Genomic DNA, 12,774 nt, shown 5'->3' with positions numbered 1-12,774 from the left:
CCACCAGGTGGCCGGAGGCCGTTCCCCTCGTCTCCACCACCACCGCCGACGTGGCGCAGGCTTTCATCGCCACCTGGGTCGCCCGCTTCGGCGCACCGGCGGACATCTCGTCAGACCGCGGTCCACAGTTCACCTCCGAGCTGTGGGGCGCGGTCGCCCGCAACCTGGGGATCAAGCTCCACCGTACTACGGCCTACCACCCCCAAGCAAACGGGTTGTGCGAGCGATTCCACCGCTCCATGAAGGCCGCGCTCATGGCCGGCCTTCAAGACGTCGGGTGGCCGACCGGCTGCCGTGGGTCCTTTTGGGCCTTCGCACGGCCCCCAAGGAGGACCTCCAGGCATCCACCGCCGAGCTTGTCTATGGCCAGGTGCTACGCGTCCCGGGCGAATTTGTGCCCGACGCTACCAGTCCCTGGTCCGCAGCTCACCAGCGCTCGGACCTCCAGGAGGCCGCCCGACGGTTTGCCCCCGTGCCAACATCCCACCACGGTGACCCCCAGTCCTACGTCCCCCCAGCACTCCGCACAGCGGAGTATGTTTTTGTGCGTCACGACGCACATCGGTGGCCACTCCAGCCGCCGTACGACGGGCCCTTCCGGGTGCTGCGACGGGACGACAAGTCGTTCGTCATCGACATCGGCGGCAGGTCGGACCGGATTGCTGTGGACCGCCTCAAGCCGGCGCACGTGGACGTCGACCACCCACCACGGGTGGCCCTTCCGCCGCGGCGAGGCCGTCCCCCGTCCCCCCCACTCGACCGCCCACCACCTCACCGGACCCCCTCCCACGACCCGCCAGGGGTCGCTTCGGCCGGGTCATCAGGACCCCCCTCAAATTGACCCTGCCGGTGCAAGTCGATTCTGGGGGGACGTGTGTAGCGGCTGCCGCTGAGTTTTCACAATCGCCTTGCACCTATCAAGGACGCGGAGCGATCACCATGCCGGGCTCATCCAGGACGCCCAGGCCCGCGCTCAACTTGCCAGGCCTCAGTCGGGACGCCCGGGCATGCCCGGGCATGCCCGGGCAGGCTCGCCCTCAACTTGCCAGGCCGCAGCCAGGACGCTGGGCCACGCCCCCTGGCGCCGGGCCTGGGCAAACCCCCTGGCGGAATAGATATATATTGCTGACTGATAAACGGTTTTTCAGAGTGCCTGAGTGTTTGATTTCATTAAAGCAACTCAGATGAATTCTAGCTTTTTGTCGCGTCCATTCTTCCGATCGACGTGGGAGCCCCGGCTCCTTCAATATCGAATTAGAATTGAAATAAACCTGTGTGAGAGAGAAAGACAGCACGGGCCTAACTAAACAGGCCTCAAAGCTATGCGAGTTAATAAAATGGTGGATATTTGTTTATGAAGCCTCTCCCAGAAGTCCCCCAACACGAACCAATCAGGAACTGCCACGTCACACTTATGATCTCAGAATTCCTGTGACAGGAATTCGCGTTACACTGGCTGGAAGTCATTCGCTAGAGGCGCTTCCTCAGCGCCAATATACAAAAGGAATTTGTGCTGATTTATTAGACTGTATGATGTTTAGTCAATGGGTGTAAGTACCTTGATTGATTCATCCGTCAACATTGTAGATATCATCCCATTATGACTGAAGCAAAAGTGGACAGGTGTCTAAAGTAAAGGTTTGTGAAGAATGTGAATGTTTTTGATTAATTTAAACTTAAAGATTATGGAATCAAGGCTTCTATATTGGTGTGATTGTTGATTATTCGTGGTAAATTAACAAGAGACCAAGTCTCCCCAACGTCGCTCAATAACAATTGTCCCACTTTTTGTCGTTGTAGTTTTGGATTTTTATAAAAATTGATAGTTATACACTCTACACAAAACATTATTTTTTTATATTAAACATAGACTCCAATATGAGGGAGTTGAAACCGGTATTGATGAAATTGCTGATTAGTTTGCTCAAGTTCTGATTGATAGTCTGATTGACTGCATGATTCGTCACGATTCACTATAATATGTGAAAGGATGGATAGTAAAGGAAAGTTGTTCAAATGGCTATTATCAGTCATGATGAGCATGTTTTTAGGATATAATAAAAATGTGAGCATGCTCTACCAGATGAGGAAAAGGTTTACCGTTACTAGTCCAGTGGGCTATAGTCGAACATTGTCCTGATATTGAACCGTCAGCATATTCTCAGTCGAATATGGAGTCAAAGTTCTAAATTCTTGAGTCGGAGTCCAAGTATGGGTAGACAAGAAGGGGGAAGGGAGGGAGTGCAATGAGGAGACAGTTGTGACTTCAATTTGAGTCTGAGACTCGACTTCCAACTCAATGGAAGTTAAACAAGAGTGAAGATGTGTTCTTACTAGAACAGCAATCTTACTATAACAAATAGAGGTTGTGTGGCTGTCGTTATGTCGCCTGAATTCACCCGTATATTGGTCGCAGCACTGACCAATTGAGTTTTATTGGTTTTATCAATGTCAGAAAGCAATGGTCCCTCTAGGTCGTGCTGCGTCTTTATCACACACTTTCCTCGCCTCGTAGCTGATATTACAAATCATTTTCCTTTATCTTATGATGTGGAGTATGATTATGTGGAATATGTTATGTTATGTGGATAACATATGTGGAATATGTGGAATATGTTATTATTATGTGGAATATGTTATCTTATGATTTATCTTATGATGTATCTTATTGGAGCATATAAAGTTATTGGAGCATGGAATGAAGGAATTGGAAAAGGTGTTGGAGAGGAGGATAAGGAAGAAGGTGAAGATCGACGAAATGCAGTTGGGATTTATGCCAGGAAGAGGAACGACAGACACGCTCTTTATTGTGAGGCAGTTGCAGGAGAAGTACATGGAGAAGAGGAAGAAGTTGTTTCTTGGGTTTGTTGATCTGGAGAAAGCATTCGATAGGGTTCCACGTGAAGTATTGACATGGGCATTGAGGAAGTTAGGAGTGGAGGAATGGTTGATCAGAGTAGTGATGGCAATGTACAAAAGAGCGTGCTCAGCTGTAAGGACGGGAACAGTGGTGAGTTTGAGGTGAAGGTGGGAGTGCATCAGGGGTCGGTACTAAGTCCACTATTATTTGTAGCTGTGATGGAGGTGCTGGCTCAGAACGTAAAGGAGGGTTTACCGTGGGAGTTGTTGTATGCAGATGATCTGGTGTTGATTGTGGAAAGTATGGATGGACTGAAGGAAAAGATGAACAAGTGGAAGGAATGTATGGAGACAAAAGGTCTGAAGGTGAATATCGGAAAAACGAAGGTGATGGCAAGTGGTAAAGCATGTGGTGAGGTGGAAAGAACTGGGAAGTGGCCATGTGCTGTGTGCAGGAAGGGTGTCGGAGTGAACTCCATTCAATGTACAATGTGCGCTGAGTGGGTTCATCAAAAATGTAGTGGTCTGAGAGGGTCATTAACCAGTGTGGCAGCTACATTCAAATGTAAGGTGTGCACAGAGGGAGCTGCAGATGGAGGAAATGTTGAGTTGGATCTTGGAGACGGCGTGAAGCTGGAAGGTGTGAAAACATTTTGCTACCTCGGAGACATGCTGTATGGAGAAGGTGGATCAGACTCGGCAACCGTTCCTAGAGTGAGATGTGCATGGAAGAAGTTTCGGGAACTGAGTGGCGTGCTGATGAGGAGGGGAGTGTCGTTGAAGCTGAAGGGAAAGGTGTATGCTGCATTGCTGCATGTGTGAGAAGTGTTATGATTTATGGGAGCGACACATGGGTAATGAACGTAGAGCAGCAACGAAGGCTGGAAAGGGTGGAAATGCGAATGGTTCGGTGGATGTGCGGAGTATCGTTGAGAGATAGGAAGACAAATGATGAATTGCAAAAGATGATGGGAATAGAGCCTGTGATTGATGCTGTGAAGAGGAACAGGTTGAGATGGTTTGGTCATGTGTTGAGGAAGGATGAAAGTGACTGGTCGAGAAGAGTGATGGAAATGAATGTAGAAGGAAGTAGAGGACGGGGAAGACCGAGAAAGACTTGGCTAAAGATGGTGGAAGAAGAAATGTGGGCAAGGGGGTTAACAAGGAGAGATGCAGAAAATAGGGCCAAATGGAGAAGATTGTCATGGGGACCGCAAGGCTAACCCCCGCTCTAGCAGGGAAAATGGCCTTAAAATGCATGTTGTTGTTGTTGTTGTTATGATGTGGAGTGTGATATGTTGTGATCAATAAAATTTCTTTCAAAAATGACAAAAATTATGAAGTGCATTTCCAAGAAGGGGCCGCAGCACACTGCCCACTGAAGGTGGTCCGAGAAGGGTACTCCCACCCACAGGGATTAATTAATTCACCAGTGTGGATTAATTAAGCTTCCCTGACATTGTCATGAAATGTGCAATCAAATAGTGCACTTATTTTTACATGCACATATTTGGTGTTTTTTGTTTAGTAACACTATCCACTGAATGATTAATTATTTACATTAAATGATATATCACTTACTTTCAGAAATCTATTGTTCAAACATATTGTGCTCGAACCCTTCATCATTCATAAGTTAACCATGAATATCCATCCCCTCAAATACATCTGTGCCTTGTTTTTTATCACTCAATATGACAAACAAATAAAGCATGTCACTAGTGATGTCAGGTGACAACTGTCCTTACATGGTACGTTACCAACCTGATGCTCAAATATGAATTGCACGTATGGTGTCTGGAACTCCTCACTGTGGACTTACTCGGAGTACTTCATTGCAGGAGGTATGAGTCTTTGGTATGACTCGGCCGGGGTTCGAACCACCGACCTCCCAGACTCTGAGCAGATGCTCCAACCATTAGACCACCGAGTTTGGTTAAACAACTCGCATGGCATTTCCCAGCAGTATACAACGTCATCATGTTCCTAATAAGTATTGTCAAAGATGAATCCTCTTCGTCATCCTGACTCACAATGAGTTCAAAATAAGTTAGGTTTACTTCAACTGCATGTAGATTTGTGTTTTTTTCAGAATCTTCTCAACACCTTCAAACCCTAGCCTGATACATCATCTTCTATAATGCCAATTATTCCACTTCTTTTTTTTTCTTCTTTTTATACAGGACACAACAGAACAAAACGAACAGCAGAAAGAGAGTGGGAAACACACAGCAGCTGGTGTTGAGGGACAAAATAGAGAGAGACTTCGAAGATAAGTGATGCGAATCTTCCCTAACCATGACGGTTTCCCTCCCACTTCTTTTCAGGTCTTTGTGAGGACAAATAACATGATTTCGAAAACACTATTTTTCTTTCACATTGATAACAAAAGTGCACATTTTTGAACTGCCTCTAATTTTGTTTTTATATATTATATTTCCACATCCTTTCCCCTGAAGGTGGACATACCTGATCCCTCCTCTGTGACCATCCCCAAACCTTCAGCCTTGTTCTGCCGCTCAAACGCATTGAGATCAAGAGCACTGTAAGGAGACAGCAGATGAGATACACAATTGTTTGAGAGAATTTGGTGTTAAAGGCAGCACACCTCCACACCTCTTAACCTATGAGACAACAGTTCAATGCATGATTGGGTTACAAAAGGTGTAAAAGAAACATGCAAGAGAACCTGGGAATATGGAAATGAGGTCTCCATGACACATATTAATCATTATAAAGGTTGAAGTGCATTAATGGCCCGAGACTTGAGCTAGATCTCAGTACTTCCTCAAAATTACAGTTGGAGTCTTTTCTATACTCAGAAAAATAAACAAGAGCAGATGCTGTGGCTGGCCTTTGATAATTATAAATTTAACATTTTATATACCTCCACTCATTCTCCGAATCGATTGAAGTGATTCAAAAATATGAAATAGGGCCACCTGCTCGAATGCCGTCCCGAGAAGATGAAATAACGTTAGAATGACAAATTCATACCTGCACGTCTGCATAAGACCTGCCAAACTCTGAAAGAATGAAACATCCTTCTTCTCCTTTAGATAATCAAGCATTTTCTGCAAAAATGGGAGTTACTGTGATTAGTTCTTCTTTATTTCAGAATCAAGAGCGATCAATTCATTTTCAACTCCTCATTTGAGCATTAACATATATATTTTATTCAATAAGTGGTACTGCAGGATAATCCTGGTGGTTTCTTTGGCAGAAATAATTTAGATTTGAACTTTCAGCTCACCTAATCTGCAATCACAATAATTATGCCCGTCATGATGCAAACTACCACCTGGCAGCCATTTTACTAGATCAGCAGGCTGCTATTTAGCAGAATCGTTGACTAGATTATCTAAAATTGGAACGACATAAAGCAATTTGTTCAGGGAGCCTCAAGGTGCAAGACCGCTAGACGACTACTCCGTCAGGATAAAATATTGATGCCACATAACCAGTCAGCCCTTTGTTGGTTCGAATTTCAAAACTGTATAGTCAGCAGTTGGTGACAAAGCTTATATTCAACAGGAAAACATTTGCGAGTGTCCAGACGGAGATGCTGGAAGAGTGGCCAGTTAAGGAATTTTAGATGGTGGAACCTGGGTCATAGCCAAAGCTAACAGAGAGCAGTCCTGCGTCTGAAAATAATGCTCCATGACACCCGAGAATTCCAACTTCTAGCTAGTGCTGAATGGGTGGGAAAAGTGAAAAATCCTGATACAGATCTTCCAGATGTTTAAATGGTACAAAGTTCCATAAGTTACACTCTTATCAGGTTCCTTCAGTCGTATTAACATCAAACCCGTTATATACATGTATTTTTACCTCCACCACTGAAGAACGATGGAGGTTACGTTTTCACCCCTGTCTGTCTGTTTGGTTGTCTGTGAACAGGATATCTCAAAAAGTTATGGATGGATTCAGACGAAATTTGGTGGGCAGGTTGTGTCTGTGACAAGGACGAAATAATTCAATTTGGATGAAAATCTGGATCCGTCCACAAAATCCATGGTGCCACGAAAATCTCTTAGCTTCTCAAAATATCAAACACTCACTTCCTTGCTTTTGAAAACCCTTCGGTGATGTTTCCTGAGTCAAGGTTGAACGGACCAAAAAAAACAGGAACAAATCCAAATCCATGTCCTAATCGTCGCCATGATGCATCTTGCTCTCTCCGCCCAACGACCAATCACAGGATCCCACATCTTGAGTAGAACATATCAGTGAACACTCAAGGGAAGAAGAAGAAGTTCACCTTCCAATGCACCTTGGATTCTGTTATCCTGTCGAGCAGTACTGGTCGGAAGAGGAAGATTGTTCTCATTAATCAACCAGAAGATTGACATATGTATGAGACTCGAGAAGGGAGAAATTAGAAATGTGGTGATGCGCGAGTACAACGTTGGATTGTCAACCATCTATGACATTAAGGCCCAGAAGGACAAGTTACTGGAAATTTACACCAAGTCAGAGACAGACAAAGCTGCAGACAAGCACCGTACTCTTTGCAAGCCAAAGATGGAGCAGCGAGATAAAGTTCTGCACGAATAGTTTGCTCTCAAGTGTTCAGAGGGAGCATGAGAGGTTCAGGACCGATGGTAATTGAGAAGGCAAAGCATTTTTATGATCAGATGAGATTGCCTGATCACAGTGACTTTTCTAATGGCTGGCCTGTTTCAAAATGTGACATGGGATATGGCAGCTTGATATCTCAGGAGTACAAAAGTCTGCAGACCACGATCCAATAAATATCCAGTATGGTGATGCAAGCAAGTAAAGATAATCCATTTAAAAGTTTGACTGAAGCCAAAATTGAAGAGTGGTGTGAAATGGACCGTGTCATGACTGACTCAGAAATCCTCAACAGTGTTAATCCACAGAAGGAAGTTGTAAACCAAGAATATGATCAGAAAAAGAAGACTTTTGAACTGAACATATCACATGGGCTAATGTAGGAGAGTTCCATTACAAATCAGCTTGGAGAGGCCTCACCAAGTGGCTTAAGCACTCAAGCATGCTAATCACTCCAAGGACATAGTTGATAAGGAACATCTGGCTTGTCAAGCGATAGCAAGCTTATTGGTAATGGAACACACCCCTGATAAAGGTCCTGACACGCTTTTTTTTTTTGTTTACCAAGTCGAGACTCGTATAAGAGCTAACACGTACAACCATAAAATAAACGGAGCAGGAGACAAGGAGGGTGGGGGGAAGAGGGAAGCACAACAACAGTAGGAACAAGGACATCGGGGGATCTGTGGAAGAGAGAGGGCTGAGGCGGGGTACATGGGATAAACAAGATGGACACCACATGAACTTTCAAGAAAGAAAACAGGGAATTTGAAGGTGGGTTCGGGGTGGATTGACAGAAATAGAAAAAGATCATGGTTTTGGTTGGGAGAAGATATGAGGTGGTGGTGAACAGCTGTTTTAAAGACCTGGAAGGAAGACTGGCATTGAAGAGAGTGTGGGAGTTTATTGAACACAGGCAATGCAGATACGGCGAATGCTAAAGCATGAAACCAATAAATTCCACATTCCTGTAGCACCCTCAGTCGCACGTCAGACATGGACAGCAAGTTCGTGAAGGACTTCCATGAAAAACGTACCCGTTCGCAAACAAACGGGTACGTTCACGTATAGAAACATCGATCGTGGGTCCGTGGTGAATCTGCATATGGCGATCCACGAAGTTCCCGTTTAGAAGGTAGAAACCATCACGGCATGTCGTCATTTACTTGAACTCGATATCTCTTTTTTCATTCCAAACAACATAACTCCAATCACAAATTAATCACAAAATAAACTTTTAACAACATTGTTAATGTTTCCTTCATTGTAAAAACTACCAAGTCAACAGTTAAAAGGAATTTGAGCCGATAGGTGTTACGGCCTTGGCAAGATTGATGGAGACAGCGATCTGTTAGCGTATACACCACCCAAATAGCTATGTGGAATTCTCTCATGTAGAGAGTAAACTCACGTCGTTTGAACTTTGGCCGGGGTCATTATTTACTTTTAATGATGTTTATATACGAATCAAAAAGAAGATAATTGGTTTTGGGTCGTCCTTCCCGCATATCTCGTGGGATTGTGAGTTGGAGAGACGACCGTGATGGCGGGGAGGGGGTTGGCATTCTCTCATGCAGGGATTCAACCTATGTCCTTATAAAAGGTCTTTGTCCGAGATCATAGAGTCCGATCGGTGCAGCCGATCGGTGCAGCCGTGCAGCCGTTTGTGCGGCACCCGGGAAAATAACGCGTTATGCGGGAGTCCAACCCTGAAAATGCTGGAGGCCAAAGCTGAAATTGGGAAAACAATATACCCTATTTTACTCCAGGAGATCCCAGGATTACCCACCCAAAATATCGTTGCGATCGGTTCAGCCGTTTTTGCGGTACCTTCAAACCGACGGACAGACAGACGGACAGACATTTGGTGAATTATAGTAAGAGATACTAGTACTAGTATAAAGCCCGTCAAAAATGACGGGTTGGAACAGTTTTGTCGTTACAGCCACGTGAGAATGCCAAAGTCTGAAGTCTGGGCCTAGAGTCAGCGGTGCTTTTATCATCTTTATTTGTTAGACATCCTACAGATGTAAATGAACACTCGTTTTACTCTGCGTGCATTGCACATCACATACAGCAAATTTCACCTCCCTGTACCTTGCATTTATTATGATTTAAAAAATACCGCTTCTGTACACCGACCATGAGGCTCAGTTTGCAAGCCACCATCTACAATTCAAATGTAAGAGGCATATAACTACTCTTATTTTGGGTCTTCGGAGTCCTTGCGGTCTTTTGTGTCCTTGGGGTCTTTTGTGTCCTTTGGGTCTTTTGTGTCCTTTGGGTCATTGGGGTCTTTGGGTCTTCAAGGTCTTTTGGGTATTTTGTTTCTTCAGGGTATTTTGGGTCTTCGAGGTATTTGAGGTCTTTTGGGTGTTTAACGGTCTTTTAAGGGGGTCTTTGGGGTATTTTGAGTCTTTTGGGTGTTTAGTAGTCTTTAAGCATCTTTGGGGTATTTTTTGGTCTTTCAGGACTTTAGGTTCGTTTGGTTCTTCAGGGTACTTTGGGTGTTTGGGGTCCATCCGGTCTTCAGGATCTTTGGGGTATTTCGGGTCTTCAGAGTCCTTGGGGGTTCTTTTGGTATTTTGGATACGTACATACATACATACATATATATATACATATATATACATATATATATATATATATATATATATATATATATATATATATATATATATATATATATATATATATATATATATATATATATTGTTACAGACGTGGCTTGGATGTTATTTACCGAGCGGTTTTATGGTATGACCACGTCTGCACAAGTTACCCGATTGTGCCCGAACGTTGACTAGTCGCGCGATGCTGGCTCAATAAGAAAAAGAAGACACCCGGCTGGATTACAATAACACAATACGACACCAATGTTTCAATTCTCAAGACCTCCGGAGGAGATTATATTCGTACGGAAAGGTCAGATTACAGGGGCTAGAGGTATAATCACAGAAAGACAGGCACTTAGACACACTCTTATATTAACCCCGGACAGACGACAGACAAACGGGACAACGGCTGACTCACACGGGGGTTGATGACAGGAAAGCGGGTATCGATGGCTCCAGGTCCTCCTGGGCTCGGGGCAGGGTACAGTACGGTCCGGTCCGGTCCAAAGATGCGGGGAGGTATCGTCGCGCTGGGGGTGGCGGTGGCTTCTCTCTCCAAGCTGAGGCGCATCTCACGTCACATCCGGCGCGGGGCCGCGTATATCCGGCGGGGAGTGACACGCCCTCGGCTCGTTAGCGCCGCCCCAGATGGAATCGGCACGTTGCTTCTCATTGGGTGCGTGGGGGGGTTACTGGCTCCGCCCCTGACGAGGAGCTGACAGCCAGCCCCTTCGGGGTAACGCCGTGGAGCGCATGGTCATGGCGGGTAACCGAGCCGGTGTGAGGACGCACACTCCCCGCCCCTCTGTTGTTGTAGTCGTAGTTGTAGTTGTAATTGTTGTTGTAGTTGTTGTTATTGTTGTTGTTTGGGGAAGAAGATGGGAGGAGGTATGGGAAAGGTCCTAAACTCACTACTGATGCCATATAATCACATTCTGGTGCAACGAAGAGTCATAATTAATGGAAACGAGGCCTTAACTGACATAGATTAAGAATAACTAGGAAGATGTCCGAAAGTTGTCTACGTGTGGTGCGGTGGACCTGGGCACGACATTTAATGGGGGAATAAGGGGAAGGTCGGCTCTACTGATTGTTGTTTACATGCAATGGGACTAGGGAATGGGGGATTGGGGAAAGTTGGGGAGTATTGGAGAAAATAGGGGAATATTTACAAGCGGATATGGAGGCCAAATTCCATATTCGCAACATTGCACCCTTCTCTACCCTCGGGGCGTCCCGACCCGATAAATTTTTACCGACTTTAGTGTGGCACGCAATGTAGTTCCCTCTACTATTAACTCTACCCTGAGTGCGACAGTTTTACAGATATTCACAAATGAGTAAATATGTCCCCCTGCGACGTTGCACCCTTCTCCTCACAGAAACACACCCACAGGATAACCGAATCCGGAAAGAATCCTCAAACTAAACATACAGCCGGTAGGGAGCATTATTTACAAGATTACGCTGATATCTACACTACGATCCAGGACCTGTTTTTGGAGGAACACATGCAGATGTTATGCATAGAGAGAGCGCGCTTGCCAACATCGATACACCAACCCACGAGTGCTCTGTGGCCGACGGCCTTTAATAACGTGCAGAGCACCCTTTCCCAGCATCAAAAGCACCACCCCACCACCAATCGGTGCAGTCACCATTGTTCATTGGAATAAAAATAAATTCGACAACCCCTAACCCTGCAGGTGTCTCTTGCTCTTCTTGTGGTGCACTTGGTGTCAACTAAAAGTGGTTCACCTGTATGGCATAGGTGCCACGTTGACCCATAGGTCCATCCCCGGGTGGTGCTTGGCCGCAAACGAACTGCGGTCCATTGTGGGTGGCCACAAACATTGCGGTCCATATGGTGTATCGATCCCGGCAGCAAACAGCGAAAGTGCAGGCCCACAACTGCGCAGCCAGCACCTCTCTCTCCTCTCTCTCTACCCCAAAGCCAGATCCTCGGAGGTGGGAGACAAAAGAAGAAACAAGTGAGTAAGGTGGTAAGGGCGCAAAAGTGCACGCAATATAAGGTAATGCACACTGGGGGCACATGGGAACCAGGTGAGACAGGTACGTTCCTATCGTACGCCCCCCCCCCCCCACCAGGTAACCTACATGGCCCCTCCCTTACCCCTTACTGTATCCACACAACACAACACTACCCATAAACATCTACTTTACAAATCAACAAACATCCCTACTGTCTTCCCCGTTCCTCCCATAAACCAAATTCGTCTTCTCTCCCTCCTAACCAATCAAATTTGCCATTTTCAACTCTCATCAAAATTTGCCATTTTCAACTCAACATCAAAATTTGCCATTACCAATTCATCATCAGTCCCTCCTAGGGAGGGAGAGATGGAATCACCCCAATGTCTCATCCACGTCGTGATGCGTCTCACAAATCCTCACAGCAATCTCATTTCCTGCACAAAACAAAGAAAACACAGGTGTGGCGTCATCATCATCACCACAGGTAAGTGGCTGCGTATGGTGCGACAGGTTCATCAATCCTAACTATCGCCTAAATGACTTTAACAACTTTACACTACCCGGGGTCTTTCTCCGGCCAAACCATTGGCCCTCTTACACTATGGGTTCTAAAAACCAATTCCCATTGGCCAAACTGTGGTGCTCTTCAATTTGGGGTCTCACTCCCCCGATTCATCTCCCGGTGCCCTCGTACAATTTCTGGGCTGCGACGTGTACCTCTCCCAGT

At 45.7% G+C, this 12,774-nt stretch overlaps 1 protein-coding gene across 1 annotated transcript in view; it reads right to left on the bottom strand.

Moving 5' to 3' along the window:
• LOC137436654 (ryanodine receptor 2) overlaps window positions 1-12,774 on the bottom strand; it is a 344,268-nt gene that overhangs the window by 77,343 nt on the left and 254,151 nt on the right. Inside the window, exons 83-84 of the mRNA XM_078786637.1 lie at window positions 5,857-5,933; window positions 5,329-5,402 (exon numbers count right to left, since the gene is read on the bottom strand). Of these exons, the coding sequence (XP_078642763.1) occupies window positions 5,329-5,402; window positions 5,857-5,933 (151 nt within the window). The remainder of the gene's footprint in view (window positions 1-5,328; window positions 5,403-5,856; window positions 5,934-12,774) is intronic.

Source organism: Myxine glutinosa, chromosome 11 (genome assembly GCF_964187855.1).
Source record: "Myxine glutinosa chromosome 11, kmMyxGlut1.1, whole genome shotgun sequence".
Lineage (NCBI taxonomy): Eukaryota > Metazoa > Chordata > Myxini > Myxiniformes > Myxinidae > Myxine > Myxine glutinosa.
The sequence above is the reverse complement of the archived record's forward strand: the minus strand, read 5'-3'. Positions and strand labels throughout refer to the sequence as shown.